This window comes from Perognathus longimembris, chromosome 1, assembly GCF_023159225.1.
Source record: "Perognathus longimembris pacificus isolate PPM17 chromosome 1, ASM2315922v1, whole genome shotgun sequence".
Classification (NCBI taxonomy): Eukaryota; Metazoa; Chordata; class Mammalia; order Rodentia; family Heteromyidae; genus Perognathus; species Perognathus longimembris.
Window position 1 is genome coordinate 59,190,273 of NC_063161.1, and position 26,706 is coordinate 59,216,978.

General features: G+C 41.2%; 1 protein-coding gene across 1 annotated transcript in view; it reads right to left on the reverse strand.

Annotated features, from left to right (window-relative positions):
- Positions 1-2,423: 2,423 nt before the first annotated feature.
- LOC125349119 (glutamine amidotransferase-like class 1 domain-containing protein 3, mitochondrial) overlaps positions 2,424-26,706 on the reverse strand; it is a 48,791-nt gene continuing 24,508 nt past the window's right edge. The window contains exon 3 of the mRNA XM_048342935.1: positions 2,424-3,467. Within this exon, the coding sequence (XP_048198892.1) occupies positions 2,719-3,467 (749 nt within the window). The 3' untranslated portion in view covers positions 2,424-2,718. The remainder of the gene's footprint in view (positions 3,468-26,706) is intronic.

The window sequence follows — 26,706 nt, forward strand, 5'->3', positions numbered from 1 at the left end:
TTTCTTATCTTGTATAACAAAATACATCTTTTTTTTTTTTTTTGCCCCTCTTTGGGCATGAACTCAGGGCCTGAGCACTGTCCCTGAGCTTCTTTTTCCTCAAGGCTAGCACTCTACCACTTGAGCCACAGCGCCACTTCCAGCTTTTTCTTTTTATGTGGTGCTGAGGAATCCAGTCCAGGGCTTCATGCAAGCTACGCAAGCACTCTACTGCTAAGCCACATTCCCAGCCCCCGAAATATCCAAATCACCAAGCTAACAAATAAACTTCAACCATGATTTCTACACTGAAACTCTAAAAAGCTTTCAATTTAACCAACTTCCAAGTGAATGTTGTCCATTTCTGTAATCCTGGCTGGTATGTTATTTCAGTTCTTATGGGCTCAGCTATATGCTTGGAAAGAACTGAGAGGTTTATGTTCAATATTTTAATGCTAGTTAAAAATTAATTAACTAGGGGCTGGGGATATGGCCTAGTGGCTAGAGTGCTTGCCTCGTATACATGAGGCCCTGGGTTCAATTCCCTAGCACCACATATACAGAAAACAGCCAGAAGTGGCGCTGTGGCTCAAGTGGCAGAGTGCTAGCCTTGAGCAAAAGGAAGCCAGGGACAGTGCTCAGGCCCTGAGTCCAAGGTCCAGGACTGGCCAAAAAAAAAAAAATAATAATAATAATAATTAATTAAAAATTACAATGAAATTTAATTAAAATTAATGCATTTGTTGTTTGTAATTATAATACACACATTAATGATATGTGAGTGGGGCAGTTTCAGTTGTTCTGGAAATAACCAGGTTGAGTACATAAGAAAATCTAAATAAATGCAAGGTACTAAAACTTTCCATGTACATAGAAATTATTCACACCTACCATGCATTCAGCATACTATTCACCCAGAACATTCTATGTGCTACTCTTGACTCCAGACAAATAGTATACAAAGATAAGCTGGGCACTGGTTGCTTCTAGCTACTTAGGAGGCTGAGGCATGAGGATTATGGTTCAAAGCCAGCCCAGAGGAAAAAAACCTAGAGATACTTACCTCCAATTAAACAGCAGAAAGTTCAACGTGGAGGTGTGGCTCAAGTAGTAGAGCATGAACCCGGAGTAAAAAAGGCAAACAAGAGGGACTGAGTTCAAAATACCAACACACACACACACACACACACACACAATGCAAAGTTACAGCTCAACAAATATAAGTGAGTCAGAGAAGTGAGCAGGTGACCAAATATTCTCCAGAGTCCCTGTAGAGTCTCCCCACAGGAGATCTCAGGTGCTAGGGATAGCTTCCTGGGGTGGGGCTGAAGCCTTCAGAGCCAACTCTTGAAGAATAAGAGTCATAAGAGAGTAATCCAGTGGTTGGGAAACCAAGGAAGAAGAGAATTCCAGCTAGAGGGAATAACGGCAGACATCCAGAGGGAGAGAGAGCCTAAAATAATGAAGGAATGAATTTAAATAAACAGAACTATTAGTGACGTGGGTTTAGGAAGTAATCAGATTCATGAATAAGGAGTTTTGTATTTTTAGCTTAAGAACAACAACGGAAGAGAATTGTTGAAAGATTCTTGGAGAAGCAAATTGATCATAATAACGATTTTGAAAAATCACCCTGACAGGATGGTAGAAAAAAAAGAATGGCAACTGAAAAAAAAGTCAGAAGTCAGTTGTGAGCAATTCAGCAGAAAAATAATAGTATGCTTCATTAGGCTAACATGAATTTCCAAAACTGAATCAAAAGAGGCAAAAAACCCTAATGGAGATATAACCAGAAATAATTGCTAAAAGCATGAACCATCAATAATCAAAAAGTAACAATATTTTCATAGAAAACTGTTAAGAAACAATATGACCAGATGCCGGCAACTCATTCCTGTAATCCTAGCAACTCAAGAGGCTGAGAACTGAGGATCATGGTTGGAAGCCAGTCTGGGCAGGAAAATCCAAAAGACTCTGGTCTCTTATCAACCACCAAGAAGCCAGAAGTGAAGCTATGTCTCAACGGGTAGAGTGCCAGTCTTGAATACAAAAGCTAAAGAAGAGCAGAAGCCCTGAGTTAAGCCCTAGTGCTGGCATACACACACACACACACACACACACACACACACACACAATCAACAATATGGGCACAGAGTTATAAAATTCCTAAACAACTATGGAGCCAATTAAATTTAAAAAAATCAAATTTAAAAAATCATGGTGAGGATTTATACTTCAAATGGAAAAAGATTTAGACTAGAAAACTTGTTCTCATAATTTGTCACAAACAAGCATAAGAAAAAAACCCACAAAATTATCTCAAGAGGGCCTATAGATATGATTCTAAATTTGTTTCTGGCTTTAAAAACTCTTCTTAGTAAACTAAGAAGACTTTTTTTTTTAACTTCTGGTTTTCTAATTATGATTTGTAGCCTCCAATTCTTGTGTCTTTAAAAACTGGGCATCCAGAAGGCCCAAAGCTGAGAGGGTGGCGGGCATCTCTTGGGTTCTCTGGCTGGAGAAGTGGGGCTGGGGCTCAGTGTTCAGGGCGCACAGTGGCGGGGGCACTCAGGGTCCAGGGGGGCTCGGTCTTCCTCCAGCCCGCAAAGGAGGCAGAGCTGAGCTCCAGATGCGGCGGGGCGGCCTCAGCAGGCAGAGCGGCAGCTCCAGCCTTGGTCCCAGACCATCATGGTGGCCCGACGGCTTCCTACCCAGGAGGCCCACGCAGCTGCCAGCGCGTCACTTCCCCGTGAGTTCCAGCACCTTCTTCACCATGGCCCCAATCCCGTCGTGGATGTGGTGAAGAGCGGTCTCACACATGAAGGCCGGGGTAGTGACCACCCTGTTCTTCTGGTCCACATGAGCTTCAGTCACGCCCTTCACACAATGCTTGGCGCCCAGGGCTTTGATGGCCTCAGCAGTCCCGGCGTATGGCCACTTGCCGCCTTCTTCCTGCTCGTGGCCCACCGTGACCTCGACGCCTCTGAGAACCTTGGCTGCGAGCACGGGCGCGATGCAGCACAGGCCGATGGGTTTCCTGGCAGCGTGAAACTCCTTCAGGACTTGCTCCACGTCCTTATCCACCTTGTAGTCTTTCCCGTCCACGGCAAAGGTGCTCAGGTTCTTGGCAGCTCCAAATCCTCCGGGGAAGATGGCGGCATCGTGGTTGGAGGCACTGAGCTGGGCCAGGCTGGTAATCTTGCCTCGGGCAGTTCTTGCCGATTCAGCCAAAACATTCCTGCTCTTGCTCTCAGAAGGCTGGCCCTTCACGTGGTCAACCACGTGCATCTGAGGAAAATCGGGGGCAAAAATCTGGACCTCGGCTCCGCCACGGCTCTGGTGCACCAGGACCACAGAGGCCTCGTGGATTTCGGTCCTGTCATAGACCCCACAGCCGGACAACTCCAGGGCGACCCTGGGCCCGGGCCACAGCTCGGAGCCGTGAAGGGCCGCCCACCCGCCGGGAGGGAGCCGCCGCCACCAGAGCCCTGAAGGCCTTAGAAGTACACAGCCTTGTTTTGTTTTGTTTTAATCACAGCTGGTGCTCCACCATTTGAGCCACAGCTTCACTCAGATGAATGGAGAGAGGAAGGATGGACAGATGCAGTCATACTGTTCAAGGCGTAGATGTGAAAATGGAGCCAGGTAACTTGAGGAGGGCTGAGGGCGGGAGAGATGGGTAGGAGGGAGGGGTGACCTTGCTCAAGATACATTGCGCTCATAAACTGACATGTGGAATTGAAACTCCTTTTTACAATTAAAGAGAATAAAACAAATGGACAAATCCTTTTTTATTAAGTTCACAGTTTCAAAACATAAAGTGACTGTTTTTATTGCCTATGCCTTTCTACATGACAAGAGAAGAAACCAAGCCAAAAGTAGACCATGAGATTCATCAGTGGAGATGGGATATGGGGACTAAATACAGAGAGTTAGGATCCCAAGCACCGAGTGTGGAATCTTAGTCCCCACTTGTTTCTAGTAAGTGATGGATGCACATGGCACCAGCTTTCATAGGGCTACTTTTCAGGACTAAGATAGCAGAGAGCATTTAGATTGTAGAAAGCATAGATAAGAACAACATAGATACTGACAGATCTTTGATCTAAGTCCCTCCTGCTTTGAATTACAAAAAAAAATCATTTTAATGGGAAATGGTTTTTTAAAGAAAAATTATCTTTAAGTAGTTGCAGAAAAGGGTTTTAATCCAACAGTCCAGTTTGTGAGTACAATGGCTCTTCCATTATTGTCTCACCATACTTCCAACTGATCTAACTCATCTTTCTATTCCTATCTTACTGTTTTCCTGAGTACTGCTTAAGAGCATAAAGCCAAGAAAATGAGAAACAGGATGATTATGTTCCAATGGGCACCAAGGAAAGGGACTAACTTTAGATATTGGATTGCTACTTAGAAAAGAAGGTCCAAACTTACTGCCTAACAGGATAAAAAGTGCAGGATAACCAAGAAGTCATATAGGAAATGTCGAACTCTAAGAAGATGGTCACTGAAAGAGACTAGAAGTAGGGGGAGAAAAGTTTTCTAAAGGACTATTATGCTTGTATTCTAACAAAAGGCAATAGCTTTTGCTTCTCCAATTAAAAATCAAGAGAGAATGGAAAAGCTTAATACGTTCTTCATTCTATATTGAAGTAAATATATGTTGGGGTTTTTAGCCTCCTGCTCTCTCCTGACCTGTGGGAGAGATGGGAAAACACGCCCCAACCTGAGGAGCCAAGAAGAAGAAAGGGCAGACAGACTGCCCACACCCAGCCCCCCTTTTTTTCGGAGGACAAACTGACAGTCTGGGAGCCAAGTCAGTGCTAAGACTCACTTTATTGGGAGAAGGGGGCCGTGGAAGGGAAGGGGTACGTGCACCTACGTAGGGGCTGTGAAGGGACGCCTGAGCTGTCCATCAAGGACAGAGGGCCGAGGGACCAATCCTAGGAGGCGGCCTAATTCTATGTCACAGCCCACAGGACTGCCTCCGGGTTCACCACCAGGTGCCATTTTGGCCACATGTGGTCCCAAGGCTGGGAGGCGGGACCAGCCAGGACTTTCTTCCGGGATGTGGCACAATGGCCACACGTGGACCCAAGGGGCGGGAACAGGTGGGGCCAGCCGGGCGTGCCCCACAAATATAGACGATTCCTTTTACTATTATGAAAACAATTTGTAAATACCAGTGAGAAGTAAAAAAAAAAAAAAAAAAGAACAAAATAACATGTATAGGCAAAAGACAAAAGAATCTTATACCTTGGGAAACAAAATGTACACACACACACACACACACACACACAGGATTTAGGTGTGAAAATTGCTCATGAGATCCAAATTCTTTGTTTTCCACCTGTCTATAAACATCCTTTAAGAACTATATAAATAAATCATTGACATCATTAAGGATTTGTTTAAAGACTTAGAGCTGTACCTAAGCCATTTCCACATGATAGATTTGAGGTGTATCTCTCTAGTTTTTGTTAGGAATTTGAAACACTGAGAGAGATTTGTTTGAGCCCAGATCAGACAAAAGATGACAGTGTGGGCTTCTTACACAATGCTAATGCTTAGGAGAGTCTATTATGCTTCTGTCACTCAAAATAAGCTGAAGCACCTAGTCCTTTGGCATATGGATTATCCCTCAGTCATCACAGATAAAAGAATGTTGCTGCTGTGACTTTCTCTACCCCTTCCACATGGAGAGTTTCCATCATTTTCTGTGGAAAAGAAATGCACACATGAGAAGGAGCAGAATGCTGACATGGAAAAATAGACAGCACTTCTCTGAGTTGATAAATAGGTGGTGATTCAGAAGATAAAATTGAAGAATGTAGCATTTTCTGTTTTCATTTCTAGGTGAATGGAAATAATATTTTCTACCTTTTAGGAGATACCATGACCCTGATCAAAGAAAGTCTAAGACATACTAAACAGAAAAATGTCTATTATTTATTTCTTTGTCTAGAATCCCAACAAAAAGTCATGTCTGACTTTACCTATATATACAAAAGGATAATCATGTCATTCAGAGATTGTCTTAAAAGTTACTTTTCACTTAAAAAAAAGGATTTTCTGGAAAATAGTTTTATTAGAGGTGAGAGATTCAAATGTTCTCACAATTCTGTCATTCTATTAACTCAGGAGAAGCATGACCAAGGTCAGACACTAGTGGCTCACACTCAGGAGGCTGAGATCTGAGGATTGTAGTTCAAAGCCAGCCTGGGCAGGAAATTTTGTGAAACTCTTATCTCTAATTAACCACTAAAAAACCAGAAGTGGAGCTGTGGTTAAAGTGGTAGATCACCAGCATTGAAAAAGCTAAGGGACAGCACCTAAGCCCTTAGTTCAAGCCCCAATACAGGCACAAAAATAAATTAGTAAAAAACTAAATAAATAAACAGGCCAGGAGGCAGCATACATGACTAAATTTCATTGAATTTCCAGGAATTTTCATAAAAATAACAATATCAATGGCTGTCATCTACTGTGTTGGATTTCTTACTGTGGTTATCACATTTAATTGAACAAATACGATGAAGTGAATGATGTTGTCCATGATAGTTCATTTTGTGCACCACCATGAGTGGACTAAGAGAGCACCCAGATTAATTTTTAAGATCACTGGGTGTTTATGAGAACTGCTTTCTGGAAAACCCTATCATTTGAGTCAGTAGCCAGGAAAAAAGAAATCTTGGGTTTGTTTCTATGGATGGGCATTGTCTAATCTAATACGTGCCCAAATGGAACAAAAAAGCCAAGACGGGGAGAATTTGTTCTCTGCTTGAGCTAGCACCCATTTCCTCCTGTTCATGGGCCAAAGCTCTTGGGCCTTCAGACCTTTAGCTCCTGTGACCCTCAGGTCTTGGGGCTTAGACTTGATCTATACCACTAGCCTTCTTGGGCCTCCCACTTGAAGACATAAAGTTACACTCCTTCTAGTCTTCATAATTATGTGAACTAGTGTCTCTTAGTCTCTTTCTGCATATTTATACTTATATCTATAAGTATGTAGACCCCTTGCTGTTTCTCTTTCTCTGGAAAACTTTGGCTTATCAGATTTGGGTAATGAGGGTGGTTCTAGAGGGACATAATTTCCTTTACCTTTTTGTGGGTGTGTGCCAGTACTAGGGTTGAACTCAAGGTCTAGATGTTGTTCCTGAGCTTCTGATACTCAAGGGTAGTGCTCTACCACTTGTGCTACAGTTTCACTTCTGGTTTTTTCTGAGTAGTTTCTTGGAGACAGAAATCTCACAGCCTTTCCTGCCCAGGCTGGCTTTGAACCATGATCCTCAGATCTCAGCCTCTTGCGTAGTTAGGATTATAGGCGTAAGGCACCTGTTCCTGGCTGAGGAACATAATTTTAAAGATAGTTTTCTGAATGGGCTCTGGGCTCTAGAATTTACTCTCTGATCTGGTTACATTTACTAAGACTCTACATCTAGTAAAGAATAATGATAGCCCATGACATCAGTGAATCCTAGAGACACATAAATATTCTCATTAAATACTCCTACTCAATCACTTCTTGGAACATTGTTTTGAAAACTGAGAAATATAATAACATTGAGAAGTTCTGGGTTTATATGTTGGCTTACACCTGAGCAGATAGGAGAGTCATTCCTCTGTTTTAATGATTTTAGTTAGATTTTTTTTGTTGTTGTTTGTTTTTTGCCAGTCCTAGGGCTTGGGAAATTCAGGGCCTGAGCACTGTCCCTGGCTTCTTTTTTCTCAAGGCTAGCACTCTACCACTTGAGCCACAGTGCCACTTCTGGCCATTTTCTATATATGTGGTGCTGGGGAATCGAACCCAGGGCTTCATGTATACGAGGCAAGCACTCTTGCCACTAGGCTATATTCCCAGCCCTTAGTTAGACTTTTGTTCAGTGGACTTACAACTTTCCTTCTTATGTAGACAATTTAAGAATTTAATGTGTGCAGACTTATAGCCTCACAATGTCCAGGAGTAAGAATAGATTGAAAGTCTATTAAATTATTTTTTATAAACCCAGAGTCCAGTAAGAGAAGAGGATGCTAGGTCCTCTCAGGAAGAGACTCAGTACATTATTAAAATTTGATTGTTGCTCAGGATGCAGTTGGCTTACATTTATAATTGTAGCTACTCAGGATGTTGAGATTTGAGGATCACAATTTGAAACCAGCCCGGGCAGAAAAGTCCTCATGAGAATTTTATCTCCAACTAACTAGCAGAAATCCAGAACTGGCGCTGTGGATCAAAGTGATACAGCACTAAACTTCAACAAAAAAAAGCTCAGGACAGCACCCAGGCCCTGTGTTCAAGCCCCATGACTGGTGTAAATAAATAAATAATAAATAAATTAGGCTACTAATCTTCCCACAAGTCTTTGCAAAGAAAGAGACATTGGTCTTTTGACAAGATAACTGTACACTGAGGAAAAGGAGGTAAGCAGGCAATCAGAGGCTAGATGGACAAATCTCTTCATTGACATTAATTCCAGTATATACAAAACATTTCTGTGGCTCTTTATTCAGGCAAGGGGCTTATGGATATCAGTGAAGTTTTTCTCTAATACGTCCCATGGTGACTCCAGTAGGCTCCCATGACCATCCTGCAATGACTTTGGATCCGCAAGGAATAACTGGGACAGAAACTTTTAGTAGCTGATAGAATTCCCATATTGTTTCACTGTCACTCTTAAGGTTGGGAAGATCTAATGGGAGCCATCAGAACTGCCTATGTCTAGAAAAATAGCAAATCACAAGCAAAATCCCATCCCTGATGGATTATACTTTTATGCCTAACCCCTGTATTTTCAAGTTCTCAGGGCTTTGGGATTGAACAGGAATTGTGTCATTAGTCTTCCTACTCCTCCATCTTTCGTTGTAGAACATTTTAGCTTCTATAGTCATGAGGTAACCCCTCATAGTTAATCTTTTTCAGATACCTACCAGTATCTTATTGGTCCCATTTCTCTGGAGAACCCTGACTAATATAAAACCCTATTTGGAAGATAAAGTAACTAGACACAGAGTGGCTCAGCAAACAAGATATGGTTACTCAGCTAACATAGGCAAGGTTCAGAATTTGACTGCAAAAATATGCAAACTCGTTGGATTAATAGCACCCTTCCTTTTCCTTTTTATTCTCATACCATTGTCATTACTACAAATATATAGATGATTAAAACCCCCAAGGACATTGGCAATTCCTTTCCCCTTTGTGCTCTGGCCTGGAATCACTTATGTACTACTCCCTATAATAGAAATTACCCACACTAAGCCCATCACTTAAGAACCAATGGGTACATGCACCATGGCTCTGTCTAAACTATTCATTCTGGTCTTCTTTTCCCTAATCCTATCGTAAAAGTATTATTTTCTCTGTTTTATAGATGTGAGCGTTAAAGCTCTCAAGGTAAATAACAGTCAATGTTGTACATACAATAATCTGAAAGCAGTCATTTATTAAAGTATTTTACATACAGTAAGTATTCTGTGTTTGTGGATGAATGAAAAACAGTAATATCCTATTATAGTCTCAGATCATCTGACAAGGTCTCTATTTTTTTCTTATATTGTCTTAAGCTTAGATTCAACTGAATAGATCATTGAAATTAGAAAAAAATTTACTGTTGACTTATCTGACTACCCATTTCTAGAGCTCAAGTTAGTATCAGCATTTTGCTAGATACAGAAAATCTCTCAAGGAAAACCATGTCTTGCATATTCAGATAGATAGATAGATAGATAGATAGATAGATAGATAGAATCATAGATGAGAATAAGATGAGAAAGAGAGAGATAGAACCAAAGTCTTCAATTTAGTCTATTATTATTTCCTATAAAAATACTGAACAACCGTCCAGGCACTGATAGCTCAGACCCGTGATCCTAGTTACTAAGAACACTGATATCTGAGGATTGTATTTTTGTTCTTTTTGTTTGTTTGGTTGGTTTTTTGCCAGTCCTGGGCCTTGGACTCAGGACCTGAGCACTGTCCCTGGCTTCTTTTTTTTTCTCAAGGCTAGCACTCTGCCACTTGAGCCACAGCACCACTTCTGGCCATTTTCTATATATGTGGTGCTGGGGAATCGAACCTAGGGCTTCATGTATACGAGGCAAGCACTTTACCACTAGGCCATAACCCCCGCCCGTATTTTTGTTCTTTTTAAAAGAATTATTTATTGTCAAAGTGATGCACAGAGGGGTTACTGAGGATTGTATTTTGAAGCCAGTCCAGGCAGAAAAGCCTGTGAGACTCTTATCTTCAACAAACTACCCAAAATATCCAGAAGTGAAGCTGTAGTTTAAGGAGTAGAGCACTAGTCTTAAACAAAATAGGTTCAGAGACAGCACCCAGGCCCTGAGTTCAGGCCCCAGGACCTGCCAAAAAAGAAAGAAAGAAAGAAAGGAAGGAAGGAAGGAAGGAAGGAAGGAAGGAAGGAAGGAAGGAAGGAAGGAAGGAAGGAAGGAAGGAAGGGAGAGAAAGATTGAACAACCAGCATAGTAGAACAAGACTATAATCAATCTTATATCCTAGGAAGGTGAGTCACAAAAGGACTGTATGTTCAATATCTGCCTGGCCTTCAGAGTGAGATTGTGTCAACAAGGCAAACAAAAGCCTATTAAACATTTCCTGTTTTACTAAAACTTTTTTTGTTTTTGTTTTTTCTATCTAGAATGCCCCTTCTCATACTTTGCACTTGGTAAAAATCCATATGTGGGCTGGGAATATGGCCTAGTGGCAAGAGTGCTTGCCTCCTACACATGAAGCTCTAGGTTTGATTCCCCAGCACCACATATATGGAAAACGGCCAGAAGGGGCCCTGTGGCTCAGGTGGCAGAGTGCTAGCCTTGAGCGGGAAGAAGCCAGGGACAGTGCTCAGGCCCTGAGTCCAAGGCCCAGGACTGGCCAAAAAAATAAAAAATAAAACAAAATTCATATGTGCTGAATTCCACCATTTAATGCACAGACAAGGTGAGACAAAGGGTGAACAAATGCAGCAGTGGCACTCATTAGACACTGTGCCAAAAATGAACTATACAACTTGTGGGTTGGGGTTGGAAAACTGGGAAAGAATGAGGGAAGGGGTGACATTGTCCAAAAAGAAATGTACTCTTTACTTGATTTGTATAACTGTAACCCCTCTATACGTGACCTCTACAATAGCAATAAAATTTATTTTTTTTTAAATATCCAGGAGACGGAGAGATTATGTGACTTACTCAAAGTAAAATAAATAAATATATAAAACATCTTATATGTTTCCATTTTGGCTTGGCATTTTGCTCCTCTGTTCTCCTATGACATTCTGTTCATACTTTATGATAACATTTATTTTACCTCTGTCTTACAATAATCACTTTTATCTATTTCATTCATTTATTCATTCATTCTTCTATTTATTAAGCCACTAAAGTTGTCTATTACATGAAAGATCATAGACTACAATAATAACCAGCTGTCCTGTCTCTTTATTTACACATAGGTCTTATTTAAATTTACTACCTCCCAGGAAATAGAAATGAACAATATACTCCTTTTATTTATTTATTTTCCCAGGACCAGGGAATGATACCTTCACTCAAAGGCTAGTACTCTATCACCTGAGCCGTGCCTCCAGTTCCGCACTATACTCCTTGTAAAGATGAGGAAATTAACATTTGAACATGGTGAGTGCTCTAGTTTGAATCTTTAATGTTCCCCAAAGTGAACATCTGCTAAAATCTTGGCTTCCATGTCAGCGGCTATTAGGAGACAGTAGAAAATTCCTTTAAGTCATAGGGGGAGGGCTTTGAAGGAACAATAAGATACCATCTCAGTGTCCTTCTCACGCTATTTGTGTATGTGTGTGTGTGTGTGTGTGTGTGTGTGTGTGTGTGTGTGTTGCTTCTGGGCATGTGGTTAATGCTTTTTCTCTACCAAAAACTCTCAGCATGGTTTGCTGCTTTGCCACAATTACAAAGCGATGGAGCCAACTGTTCGTGGATGGTAACCTTCAAAACTATGTGCCCAAATAAACCTTTTCTGGGGCTGGGGATATGGCCTAGTGGCAAGAGCGCTTGCCTCGTATACATGAAGCCCTTGGTTCGATTCCCCAGCACCACATATACAGAAAATGGCCAGAAGTGGCGCTGTGGCTCAAGTGGCAGAGTGCTAGCCTTGAGCAAAAGGAAGCCAGGGACTGTGCTCAGGCCCTGAGTCCAAGGCCCAGGACTGGCACAAAAACAAACAAACAAACAAAAAAACCAAATAAACCTTTTCTTCTCTTAAAGTCATTACTTTAGGCACTTTGTTATAGTGACAGAAATATGAGTATTTATATTTTGTGCCAGTACTGGGGCTTGAACTCAGAGCCTGCATGCTTTCCATTAGCTTTTAGCTCAAGGCTAATACTCTACTACTTGAGCCACACCTCTACTTCTGGCTTTCTGGTGGTTTGTTGAAGATAAGAGCCTCACAGGTTGTCCTGCCCAGGGTGGCTTTGGACTGTGGTCCTCAGATCTTAGCCTCCTGTGTAGCTAGGATTAGAGACATAAGCCAACAGCACCCGACTATACAATACTTTTTTCCTAGAAGTTTATCTTCAGTGAATCTTCTTGCAATGTTTGTTTTTAATATATGTCTGGATTTTCACATAATGGAAAATGAGAGTATCAAATGAGGTATGGCCATATGTACAAAATGATGTCCAGCTCATGGTATTTGTGCCAAGTGAAACACCTCTCCTTTAGTTAGCACCACTGAGGAGTCTGTTTCACAAAGCTGTGGGCCCACCCAACAAAAAAGGCTTTGGAAATGATCCTGAGACAGGCAATGAAAATGATTAACTGGTTGGAAACTTTTATCTCTAAAGAAAGCTTGTGAAACTAGACCTACTTAGCATAGAAAAGTGAAGAGGCAAACCTACCAACACATTGCATAGGTAGGAGCAGAGAGAGACAGAAGTAAGCAGCTGTTTTTAATTTCTGTTTACGATGGTAAAAGCACCAGAAAATTCATTATAAATAACATAAAAATATTTAAGTTTAGTCCTTGTACTGTCTTTATAAAACAATAGAATTAACAAGGAGAGGGAAAGAGAGAGAGAGAAAGAAAGTAGGGAGGGAAGGAAGGAAGGGAGGAAGGAAGGAAGGAAGGAAGGAAGGAAGGAAGGAAGGAAGGAAGGAAGGAGTAAGCCTAGGATTAGGACTTAGGTTCACTTCAAAAACAAAACCATATCTAGCAAAGTTGGCTTTTAGAAAATGCCTTACCCCCACTTTTATGTTTTTCCTCCCTATCATTTAAAAATGTGAAATCCAAGTATCTTCTAAGAAGATTATTCTGGGGGAAAATCAATCAAATATTCAGTGAAATGTCTTTTTGGAAAGAAGTGCAGTGGCATCATAAGCCATTTGTGCAATGATTTATGAACAATTACCAGAAGATGACAAACCAATAATACAAAAGAGGATGGTGCTGGACATTCTATTTAACAAAAAACAAAACCTTCAGGTCTCTTAGAGTAAGTAGTCTGCCTGCCTGTTTTCCTTATCTCTGGACAGCAGTGTTGGTGTGGGTAACAAGGGAGTTTATTTCACTCAGAGCAGGCAGGACAGGCACTTTTTTCCCTCTTTGCACACACAGAAGGTCTGTGAGCCAGAATCAGCCGTGATATTTTCCATCCTGCAGAGTCCATGTGAAAGTTTGAAGGGCTTAGCAATGCTTCTGTTGTATCATGTGACCGTTGTAATGCTCTAATGAGATATTAATATGCTACAGATGTATTGATGCATTATGACGTCATAGATATTGCAATGCACTGGCACAAAGAAGTATGTGAGAAAGTTAGCCAAGGCTGTTGAGATTTCTCCCACAATCCCAAAGAAATCAGCTTCCAGAAAGCAATCTGCTTGCCAGAGGAGCAATCACACTGTCTAGACTAGATAAATCAATGGTATGGGGAAAATATTGAAAGTAGATAATTAAATCAAAATGGCATATACCTGCCATGTGATGCTCCAGAAAATGTAAAATTTACAATAATTGTAAATGCTAGCCATACAAAAAATATTGAAACTCTACTTTCTCCCTCAGAGACCAGTTTCTTCAATTCAGTCCTTCAGTGGAAAAAGAAATCTTCACCATACAAGGAATTCTTGGTCCTGAGTGGCTACTGACATCCCAAGCAAACTGACACTCAAGATAAAGTTATCATCTCAGAGAGCAAAGGCATTTTTTTCCTCACCCCATCATCAACGTACCAACATAAAAGGTGATTCTCACTTTTAGACACAACACAGTTAGATGCAAATAGGACTTAAAGAGATGAGTATGTGAGCCCACATGGCTGGTCTTGTGTTACATCCTGATTAGACTGCACTGTCAGAAGAATGGGGAACACCACATAAGTATCTATGGCTAGTCAAAAGTGAAATATGACTCTTCGTTATTGAATGTCCAATATGAGATGTGATGAAGAGCAGGACTTCCAAAATGAACTGGTGAAAAGTGGGAATTATCTGTACTCTCCAACCAAACCTTTCTTCTGGAATTTGAAGCAAGCACATTTTGTAATTGATGCTTAAACACTGTAAAACAAAAAATCATCTTTGAGCTGGGTGCTGGTGCCTCACACAGGCAATGCTAACTATTCGGAGATAGAGATCTGAGGATCACTGTTGGAAGCCAGCCTGGGCAGGAAAATCCATGAGACTTTTATCTCCAATTAGCTGCCAAAAAGCCAGAAGTGGAGTTTGTGGATCAAGTGGTAGACTACTAGTCTTGAGCAAAAAACTAAGGGACAGTGTCTAGGCCCTGAGTTTAAGACCCAGGGCTAACACAAAAATTACAAAAAATAAAGGATCTTTGTATTATCTACAATTCCTAAACAGATTTGCTAAGCTTCTCGTTTTCTTTGACAAATTACATTGCATTCAAATTCATGCTGAGAGCCCCTCGGTGAAGTTCCATTGAAGCCCTTAAGGCTTGACTTTAGAGCTTTCTGTTGAGTGGGGGGGGGGGGGGAGGGAGGGGAAGCAAGAGAACTTTCATGGAACTTCTTCCCCAAATGGATCAAATCAACTACAAGGAGCCCTTAATTTCTAGACAGGAAAACATATCTCTTGAGTAGATTCCCTCCCCCTCCTTTTTTTTTTTTTCTTTTTGGAGTCAGGTGCTTACAGTTTTCACGAATACGTAAATAACTCCAAAACTCTTTCTGCATATTTTATTAACAAGAAGGTGAATGTAGATGACATAGAGATTTAGATGAATATTTATTTGGTCATATCTCTTCATTTGATACTAAATTTCCCATGATTGTTAGACATAGATAGTTTACATCTATAATCCAAACTACTCAGGAGCCTCAGTTCTGAGCATTGTGGTTCAAACCCAACCCAGGCAGAAAAGTCCATGAGATTCTTACCTCCAGTATTAGCCACCAAAAAGCTAGAAATTGAGGTGTGACTCAAGTGATAAAATGCCAGCCATGAGAGGAAAAGCCAAGTCAGAAACTTTGGTGCTGAGTTCAAACCTCAGTACCGGACACACATACATATACTCTCTCTCTCTCTCTCTCTCTCTCTCTTTTTCTCAATTTCCCATGATTCTCCATGGTTTTTGTCAAGAATGGAAAAAAAGTTTTATGCTTATAATTCTTTCAGTTACCAAAACTATGGGAAATAAATATCACCTTATATCTGTGAGCTATGACAGAGAGATCTTGACCTTCTATTCAGTTTCTGGTAATTATATACTAAACAAATTTCTCCTTAGGACCAAGTCATAATATGTATTATATGTCTCTGACATACATGTTTCCCCCATGACTGCTCAACGTTTTTAGGATGGTACCCAAACCCACCAACTGAGAATGGTCATCGAATACTGAGATTTGGTACCAACATGCTTTACAGCTCTGAGAAGAAAAGCAGTAAGATTTGAGAGAAACCCCCTGGAATGAATGGAAACAAATCTGGTGAGTAGTTGTTTGGTATAATTGGTGAGAGAGGTACAGGCTTATCTATTGATGTTTGTTCAAAGTTTAGATTAGATGATAATATGTATAGGTCTATGTTTGGAAGACAAATGAATGAAAACAAATCATATATTGTTTTTTAGGCAGCTATTTAAGGGAATGTATAAGAGGAGATGAGGTCTAAAGTGCCAATAAGGGCTAGATCATGAAGGGTCTTTAAGCTGACCTAAGAAATGTGAACTGCAAAAATAAACAAAAGGAAAGTATGGCAAAGTTCATATACAGGGAAAGGAAACGGTCTTGCCAGATTCATATCAGAGTGTGTGAAGAGGAGAACAATGGAAAGAAGCCAGTCAGCAATCAGGAAGGGCAAAGATTTGATGTGGGAAATGGTCCAGGTGTGCAATTATGATGCACTGACCCAGGAGAATTAAGGAAGCTATTGAGAAATCATCAGGAGGTAGAATGGGCGGGATTGGCTGGTATTTTGGATGAGGGGGAGGAGAGAGAAAGGAAGTGGTTTAGAATGACTACAAATTTCTGGCTAGAGGGTCTAGGGTGAATAATGCTGAAATTAATTAAGTTAGGAAACATTGGAAGGAAGAGTGGGCTTAGAAAGGGAGGAAAAAATAATATCAGATCTACTTTGAACACGTTGTATTTGAACATGATGAGTAACACATCATGTTCAAGGCACTTAACTAGATGAGTCTAAAACTCTAGGGAAAAACCCAAACTGTGGAGCTGGAATGCAAATTGGCAGGATATAGTTGGTGGTAGTTAAAATCAAGAAAGGAGGGAGAACACCGTCAAAACTTCAATGTATATCCTATAAAATTAAGGAAGGTAAGGAGAAGGGTGGGGAGGGGAGGGATGGGTGAGAATGTTGAAAGGGGTGACACTGATCAAGATATATACAATGTATGATTAGTAACTCCTTTGTGCAACTACTTAAAGATAATTTCTTAAGAGAAGATAAAAAGACTAGCACTCTCCCACTTGAAAAAAATCAAGTGAATGATTCTATCAATATATGAGGAAAGATAGTAATAATAAAAACAAAAATATAAAAAGGAGAAGCACATGAGCAGGATTAAGGAGAAATATTCAGGGAAGGTAAATAAAAAGTCAGAAGTAAACGAGATCCGTAGACGTTAGTACAGTCGACATTAAAACAAAATTTAACAGTATCAATGTTGAAAAGATGCCCAAGACAGATGGGAAGTGTATGGCACAGGAAATTTATCAGCATTTTGGCTCTTACCACGTAAGTACCATTGCTACCCTTTGGCTGAAATCTCATAGTGCCATGTTTTTAATAACGTTTTACACGTACTGGGTTTGCATTGCTGGGATTGTGCATGAAATGGCAATATTCAAGACTCATGACTCAAAACTGTTCTGGCTAATCTTTCTGAGCCTAGTTAGACAGAAAAGTCAATTCCACAGTTAAGAGTCCCTACCCTTCCACCATTCAGTACATCCCAGTCTGTACTGCAGCTATGGTTGAGTATGAAAGCCAACATGGCGCCCATAGAAGTATTAGATTGAATATTTTAAAAAGGGTCTGCAACAGAGATCAGAAGGCCAGAATGGTCATACAACCTGGGGAGATGGAGCTAGAAATAAGAATGAAACTCTTTCAAGTCTAATCACTGCTTGCTAGAGTGACCAATGAGAAACTATCATAGGGTTCATGACAGTTTTTCAAGATGACCAGACTTAAGGTCTGAAAAGAAAATGGGAATACATCCATCTGAAACTTAAGATGAGAACTTGAAGGGAAAGTCTAACACAAAAGTGAAGGGAACATGGAGAATTGAGGCAGAGAGATGCTCTCCTTATAATACAAAAACAAATTTGTTTTTCCTTCATCCTGGAGAAAATGATTTTGAATGAAGGTAAAGCAGACTAGAAGAGACTCACCCAGGAGCCAGTGGCTCGTGCCTGAAATCCTAGCTACTCAGGAGGCTGAGATTTGAGTATCCCAATTTGAAGTCAGCATGGGCAGAAAAATCTATGAGATTCTAACCTCAATTAATCACCAGAAAACAAGTGGGGGGGGGAATGGAGCTGTACCTCAAGTTTTAGAGTGTTAATCTTAAACGATAAAGCTTAAGGACAGTGCCTAAGCCCTGAGGTCAAACCCCAGGACCAGCACGTGCACAGACAGACAGACAGACAGACAGAGTTTTATTTGTTTTTATCTTTTGCTAGTACTGGGTTTTGCAGTCTGGGCCTCATGCTTTTGGTCTACTTGCTCAACTGACACTGTGCCATATGAGCCATACCTCCTGCTTAGCTTTTTTCTGATTAATTGGAGATGAAGTCTTATGGACCTTTGTATTCAGGCTAGCCATAACCTTTGTTCCTCTAGACCTCAGCCTCCCAAGTAGCTAGGATTCCAGAAAGGAGCCACAGGCATCCAGCTAAACTGTAAGAGTGATAAAGGAAATAATAAAAATAGAAGTGAATTCAGGACTCTATTTGAAAGGTTTTACACACAAGAAGAAAGCAAATAATTCAACTCATAAGTCAAAAAGACAGCAGTTGTGTCCATGAACCCTGTGTTTATTGAGATGTTCATTGAATCCCAGGCAGCTACTAGAACACTGAGACATCACAGTGTTCAACAAACACTTGAGTCCAGAAATCTTCTGCTTTAGCTTTGATTTCTCACACATGTGTCTCTCCAGTGTACTGGGGAACAGCAAAGACATTGGAGCATAGTCACATTTGTGGCAACAGTATGCTGGAAATCCTGGCAGTATTTGGTGTTTGGAAAGAAAGGTAAATATAAACTGGAAAGTGGGATAAAGAAGGACAGAGGGAGAAGATGGAGAGGAAAGATATGAAACTGGAAACCTGAGGCCCTGTTCCCTTCCCTAAATAGTGCTGTGTCACCATGGTATGAGAATATGAAAGGAAAAAGATTGAACTATTTAAAATTGGGAAGGCAACAGATAAAAGGTACCTACACTATCTCTGTAATTTTATCTGAGTATATTGGAAACCATGTATACTGGTATTAGAACTAGGAAATTGAAAGGGAATACCAAATTTGAGAGACACAGGGTAAAAAAAGACAAACAATTACAAAAGCAATACTTGCAAAACTGTTTGGTGTAAGTGAACTGAACACCTCATGGGAGGAAAGGGAAAAGGGGAGGAGAGAGGGGGTTATGAGGGACAAGGTAACAAACAGTACAAGAAATGTATCCAATGCCTACGTATGAAATTGTAACCCTTCTGTACATCAGTTTGATAATAAAAAGTTGGAAAAAAAAGAACTAAAAAAAAAGGTATTTGGTATGAAGCATGCATGAGTTGGATAGAGAGAAGGTCCAGAGAAGACAAAAAAAAAAAAAAGCTGGTGGATCACACTTGTAATCCTACCTACTTGGGAGGCTGTGATCTGAGGATCATGGTTCAAAGCCAGTCCACGCAGAAAGAGTCCATAAGACTTTTATCGCCAATTAATCCACAAGAAAACAGAAGCAGAGCTGTGGCTTAAGTGGTATAGTATCATCCTTGAGTAAAAATGGTAAGGGAGAGTGCCCAGGCCCTATGTTCAAGTCCCAGTACTGGCACAGAAACAAAAATGAAAACAGAAAAGGAAATATACAAATATATGTATATATAGGAGAAATAGAAATATATACATATACTATAAATGTATACACACGTATGTATGTGTGTGTGTATGTATGTATGTATGTATGTATGTGTGTATATATAAGTTGGGAAGGCAACTGGTAGTAGTTGATGAGTTGGGCAGGGAGAAGGACCAGAGAAGCCACATACAAAACCTGGCTATGGAAATCTTGGTCACAACACATAGACAGAAGGCTCCTTTGGAGCATGTAAAAGAATAGAGAATGAAAGTACTAGGTTGGATGGGAGAAGAGATGTGTAAACATATGAAACAGAGGCAGGGAAGTGCAGCATTAAAGATCTTGGGGAAAATATGACTTCTTTTTTTTTTTTTTTTTTTTTTTTTTTTGCCAGTCCTGGGCCTTGGACTCAGGGCCTGAGCACTGTCCCTGGCTTCCTTTTGCTCAAGGCTAGCACTCTGCCACTTGAGCCACAGCGCCACTTCTGGCCATTTTCCATATATGTGGTACTGGGGAATTGAACCCAGGGCTTCATGTATACAAGGCAAGCTCTCTTGCCACTAGGCCATATTCCCAGCCCGAAAATATGACTTCTGATGCTGGTGTCCAGGTCACTTGGCTCTGCAAGCCACAGGCTACAGGGACTAAGGGGTCAGACCCAGGAGACATTGGGGTCATTCATGCAAGTACTGATGTTCCAGAGAAGATCCCAAGGAACTCCAGGAAAAGAAAGGGTGTTCACCAAGTCACATAGGTCACCTGAAATAAACTCTAGAACTTGGTGGACAGAACCTGTGTTGTTTTAAAGACAGTCACACCACCAGGCACTAGTGGTTCACACCTATAATCCTAGCTACTTAGGAGGCTGAGATCTGAGGATCACAGATTGAAGCCAATTCAGGCAGGAAAGTCTGTGAGACTCTTATCTCCAATTAACCGCCAAAAAGCAGGAAGTGGAGCTGTGGCTCAAGTGGTAGAGCACTAACCTGAGCAAAAAAGCTCAGGCACAGTGCCCAGGCCCTGAGTTCAAGTCCCCAAAATTAAAATGAAAACAACAACAACAAACAAGAAGTTACACAGAGTGATGTGATGGCTTTAAAGTAATAGACATGGGAGGTACTTTAGTAAGCAAAGTCTTTCCTTAGACTCCAACTGTTCCTTTGTAAAAATGAAATAAGGGAAAAGAAGCTAAAATAATATCCTTATTTTTCTATTTAGACTATATCTTCAGATGGCTACTTCATTGACCAAAATGTACTATACAAAATCAATTCTCACTACAATTTCACCTACTCTGGGCCAGTAAAAGGTGATTTCCCCCTGGGAAGGGGTGATGGGGAAGAATGAGATTCTTTGTAGGAAAGCAAGGATTGAATTAAAAAAGAAAGAGCTTTGGGGAAAAATGGATAAAGTTTGCCTTAAATAGAAGGAAATAGACTTGTGCTAGGAACAATGAACCAGAAGAAAAATACCAATATCCAAGTGTACAGACAAAAGGAACCCAGCACAGATGGAGACAAGAAGGCATTTTGCACAGCACCAAGCTCAAACTCCAGTACACTGATGGAAAGTCCCTGTGGTGGAATTTCCATAAACCATCTCCTTCAGTTAAGTATTTGGAGTAGATTGGCTTGGTAGTGGTTCAGCAATGGCCTATTTGGGAAGATTGGAGAACAGAGTTTCCTGGAGAAGAATAACTCCTTTCCCGTACCTTCAATGCTTTGTGCTGCTCTGAACTTAGGGCCTGGGCATTGTCCCTTAGATTTTAAACTCAAATCTGGGCTCTACCACATGAGCCACATCCCCAATTTTTTTTTTTTTTTTTTTTTGGCCAGTCCTGGGCCTTGGACTCAGGGCCTGAGCACTGTCCCTGGCTTCCTTTTGCTCAAGGCTAGCACTCTGCCACTTGAGCCACAGTGCCACTTCTGGCCGTTTTCTGTATATGTGGTGCTGGGGAATCAAGCCCAGGGCCTCATGTATACGAGGCAAGCTCTCTTGCCACTAGGCCATATCCCCAGCCCTTCACATCCCCAATTTTGGCTTCCTAGTGGTTCATTGGAGGTAGGAGTCTCACAGATTCTCATGCTCAGAGTGACTTCAAACTATGATCCTCAGATCTCAGCCTCCTCAGTGGATTACAGGGGCCCTGTAAACAGCAGTTATCTTTATGACAGTACTTGGAAGTAATTTGCTACCAAGAAGTTGGGAAAAGTTTTAATTTTAGTCAAATAAAATTAGGAAATGTTCAAAGAATCTGACTGGATTCATCACAGAATATCTAGGCCTGAATGGGAAGTCAATGTGGGCTCAGATAGTCAGATAAAGCTGAGAGAAGGAGTTAGATAATACTTCTTTCATAGATACTCCTTCTGTCAAATCTGTAATGGCTGGACAAACATACATGCGTGTACACAGCCAGGCATGTGCATGCATGGGAGCACACACACATACACACACACACACACACACACACACACACACACACACGGAAATGAAGGCAAATTTGCTAATGGGTATTAGTAACAATAGCAGCAAAATCACCAAGGAGGAGAAGAGGAAAGCCAAAGGTAGAGGTAGAAAGAAAAGGAAAGACAGGAAACTTAGGGTCTGTGAGCCCTTTATTGCTAATTAAAAGAAAAAATCTGGAAGTGGAGCTGTGGTGCAAATGGTACAGTACTAGCTTTGAGCTAAAAAGCTAAGGGACAGTGTCTAAGCCCTTTGTTCAAACTCCAGGTTTGAACAAAGTGGTTCAAAAAAAGATAACAAAAATATTTTTTAAAAAAGAATAAGGACAAGATTGCTCACACAAATCTTGGGAAGCAATAGAAGTATAGAGCATCTATTTGCCTCTCTATTCATCGAGCTGGAGGTGTATGATTAACCTCATTCATGACAAAAATAACGTGGATGAAGCTTTAGGAAAGATCATCTCCCCATTACTAACGAAATGATTTCTGGACATCAGGAGAGACTGAATTTCTGAATTCAGATCTTCTTAACATTTCCTCTTAAGGGGGAAAAACAAGAAGCAAGATGCTGGTTAACCCTTATGTTTGTATACTGATGACCCAACCTCTGAAGAGCAAGAGACGTAATGATTATGTTCTCCTTGGAACAGAACATGAAGGTAGGAGCTCAGAGTAAAACTGTGGGATGATGTTATCGCTCATTCCATTCACACACTGAAGACTGCTTCATTTCCAATTTATTCTGACTTATTCTGACTTACTGTATACCTGTGTTGGCCTAAGTGAAGATTCTTACCTAAGTCTGGAGATATGAAAGATAAACAGAAGAAAAGAAAGAAAAGCAAAAGCCAGGCACTAGTGGCTCACATCTGTAATCCTGGCTGTAATCTGTAATCAGAAGGCTGAGATCTGAGGATCAGGGTTCAAAGCCAGCCCAGCCAGGAAAGATTATGAGACTTCCAGTTGACCACCAAAATATCAGAAGTAAAGATGTGACTCCTGTGGTAGAGAATCAGCCTTGAGCAAAAAGCTAAGGGATAGTACCAGGCCCTGAGTTCAAGACCTAGTACTGAACAATAAAGAGAAAGAAGGAAAGAAAGAAAGAAAGAAGCTGGGAGGAAGGTAGAGAGGGAGGGAGGGAGTGAAGATGGGAAGAAGGAAGGTCAGTTGGTATCAGGTTTCATCTCAGAAGTTTTTTACCATTTTTTTCAAGACATGCTTACCTCCTGGCTATAAGTGATCAAGAGCTATAGAGATATATCTTAAGAACATTTTAAAGTTGAAGAAAATAATTGTTCATTTGGTGCTTTGTAATCCCACCTACTGAGGAGCTTGGGATCTGAGAATCAAGATTCAAAGTCAGCCTGGGCGGGAAAGTCTGTGAGACTCTTATCTCCAGTTAACCACCAAAAGCCAGGAATGGAGCTGTGGCTCAAGTGATAAGGTGCCAGCCTTGAGTGAAAAAGCAAAGGTATATATGGTGTCCAGGCCTTGAGTTGAAGCCCCAAGACTGGTACACACACATGCAGAGAGAGAGAGACAGAGACAGAGACAGAGAGAGACAGAGACAGAGACAGAGAAACAGAGAGAAAGACAGACAGAGAGAGAGAGAGAGAGAGAGAGAGAGGAGAGAGAGAGAGAGGAAGCCTTCTTTTAGACATAAAAGTCTGTAGCTAGGAAGCTTCTGCAAGGCTCCCTGGAGGAGCAGAGTCTCCTCACATCTGTGTGTGTATGTGGGAGGTACACTATATTTATGGCTGCAGATGAGTCACCTCTGAAGGACTTAAGCTTTTGTGTAGAGGCTGCTCGGGCAGAATGAGCTATAGTATTTAAGCTTTACTGGCATGCCTCTAGGCCTCTAGGCAGCACCCTGCCAAGAGCAACAATGTGCTACAGAGGAGTGAGTTCTCCTCCTCCCCCTTTCCTCCCGCCTGACTTCCCAATGCTCTCACCGGAGAGAAGATGCATGGAGGGTCCTCCAGGGGCTGTGCTGACAGACCAAGCCTTCGCACACCTGTTCTGGAATGAGCACAGCCCAATTCAGCAAGGCAAGAAAATATGAAAACAAAGTCTAGGGAGATGCAGAAGTCTGACCAAGCTTCAGCCTGTCATTAAACATCCAGAGCAAGTGATACTAGACACGATGAGCTATAGTGAGGGTGTCAGTACTAGAGTTCCATCTTGGGGCCTGGGTGCTGTACTTTAGCTTTTATCACTCAAAACTGTAGATCTACCACCTGAGCCACAGCCCCACTTCTGGATTTTTTTCTGGTTTGTTGGAGCTTAAGAGTCTCATGGGGTTTCCTGCCTAGGCTGGCTTTGAACCATGATCGTCAGATCTCAGTGTCCTGATGGGCAGATCATGGGCATGAGGCACCAGTGCTGGGCAAGGCTTTGCATGTCTGCACTGTTTTCTTCCACATGTGGAGGTGGGATTGTCATTCCTGTAAATGGTGTGAGGCTCTGATGGAAGACAGAGGGACTCAGAGAGCACACTGGAACAATGGACATGGGTTTGTGGCTGGTTTCTAGAAGCTCCTCTCTTGGGGAATGCTAAGATTCATCTGTCTGGAGTTCCTTCTCTCCAAACTGCCAATGATAGGGAGGATGTATGAGGTGACTCAAGATTATTTTCATTCACTGGATGAAGACACTTATAATAAATACCTTCCACAAGAAAATTGTTGGTTATACCACATCATGCAAAAATCTCAAGAACATGAGCAAATGAAAAATTATATCCTTTATCTTATTCACTTGACATTGCTTTGATGTTTCTCATGATGCATATTTCCACTGAAACACATTTCTAGTTGTCTTATAACAAACGGTGACATATGTAATAAATACCTCCCAACAAAATGGTTAGTTCTACCACATATGACAAAAACCCCCAGAACATGAACAAAGGAAAATCATATCCATTATCTCTTGATGTTATTTTTATAATTCTAGTTAAACACTTCAAGTAGACCTACCTGACTGCCTGGCTTTCATTAAACAGTGAAGGTGACTAGTGTTGTTGACTTTTCCTCCACAAAACCATGATGGGATAGCTCCGAATAACAACACTCTTGCTCTGAGTTCCAGTGAAATCTACCATCTTTATGTCCAATTAACCACCAAAAAGCTGCAAGTGGAGCTGTGGCTCAAATGGTAGAATGCTAGCCTTGAGCAAAATAAAGCTGGGAAAGTGACCAGGCCATAAGTTCAAGCCCCAGGACCGGCACAAAACAACAAAGCAACCCGCGGCCCTATAAACTCCTTGGATTAAGACTCCCAATGCATATATATTAGTTTATTCATAAATAATCAATATGCTATACAAGAGCCCAGAAAAGTTTGAAATATGGGTGAAATAGCATAATTAATGTTTTATTAATCTTGGGGGCAAATCATTGACAACTATATAGCAAGGGAAATACATTAGGGTGAGGTTCATTTTTAATGATAGTAGAAATAAATCATTGTTCTAAATAGCTTTTCTGATAGTTTTATTTTTAAGATGTTATTAAGATTACCATTTTCTTCTTTGCATGAATAGTATCCTGTGTGTGTGTGTGTGTGTGTGTGTGTGTGTGTGTGTGTGTGTGTGCTGGTCCTGAGGCTTGAATTCAGGACGTAGGTATTGTCCTTAGGCTTTTCTGCTCAGGGCTTGCACTCTACCACTTGAGCCACAGCCCTGCTTCTGGCTTTTTAATTCTTAATTAAGGATAACAATCTCACAGACTTTCACTGCCTGGGCTGGCTTCAAACTGAGATTCTCAGATCTCGGCTTCCTGAGTAGCTAGGGTTACAGGTATGATCAGTGGCAGCCAGAAGTAGCTTTTAAAAAGGAACAACCAGGCCATTTTCTTATAGACCCCAAGTGTCTGCCTCTTTGATTTAAGTTTGCTTTGCAAGAATACTTTAATATTCCCTGTCTATTTTCTGAAGGCGACTAAAAATAGGACAATTGATCATTCAGTCCACTGAATTTGCACATATTAAGTTGTAATTCATAGCAGTGTTGTGCCAAGTCGCAAGACCACCCCCTAGAAGACCACCGAGATTCAGACACTCCGAAATGCAAAAGCAAGGCAAGGCTTTATTTAACGAGCTGCCAACTCGGGCCTCGTCCTACCCACCGACACAGCGCAGGTTAGGAGGAAGCCTCAAGCTATGATTACACAGGGCTTATAAAGGCAAAGAACAAGGTTACAACAATCAGCTGTGCAAGCAAGATTAGAACACAGGTACAAATCTGATTGGCTCAGGGTTCGATTCTAAAATGGGGTTCACGTGGTGGGGCCTGACTTCAAAGTCTGGCACCTCATTTCCCCCTTTTTCTTTTTGGTACCTTGGGAGCCAATCATGGCTCCATTCTGTCCATTTCAATGGCTTGCATGTCTAGGGGATGATATAGAGGTAAGGCATGGGCCAGTAGGGCCAAAAGTAGTATCCGAAAATAACTCTGGTCCCTCGGTTTTAAAGGGGGGCTGATGGGTGAAGATCATCCATCTTCTGTAATTTCTTCAGGCTGACTCAGGGGCGTTGACCTTACCTAGCCAGGAACCTATAACCTTAGTCTACTTTACCAAGGGACTGCAGGATTCACCTCACTTTGGAGTGAGCTGCCAAAATAACATTAACACCAGCCAGGGTAGTAAGGAAAGAAGGCAAAAAGAAAATTATAACAATATTCAGTCTAACTTTCTTTTCTTG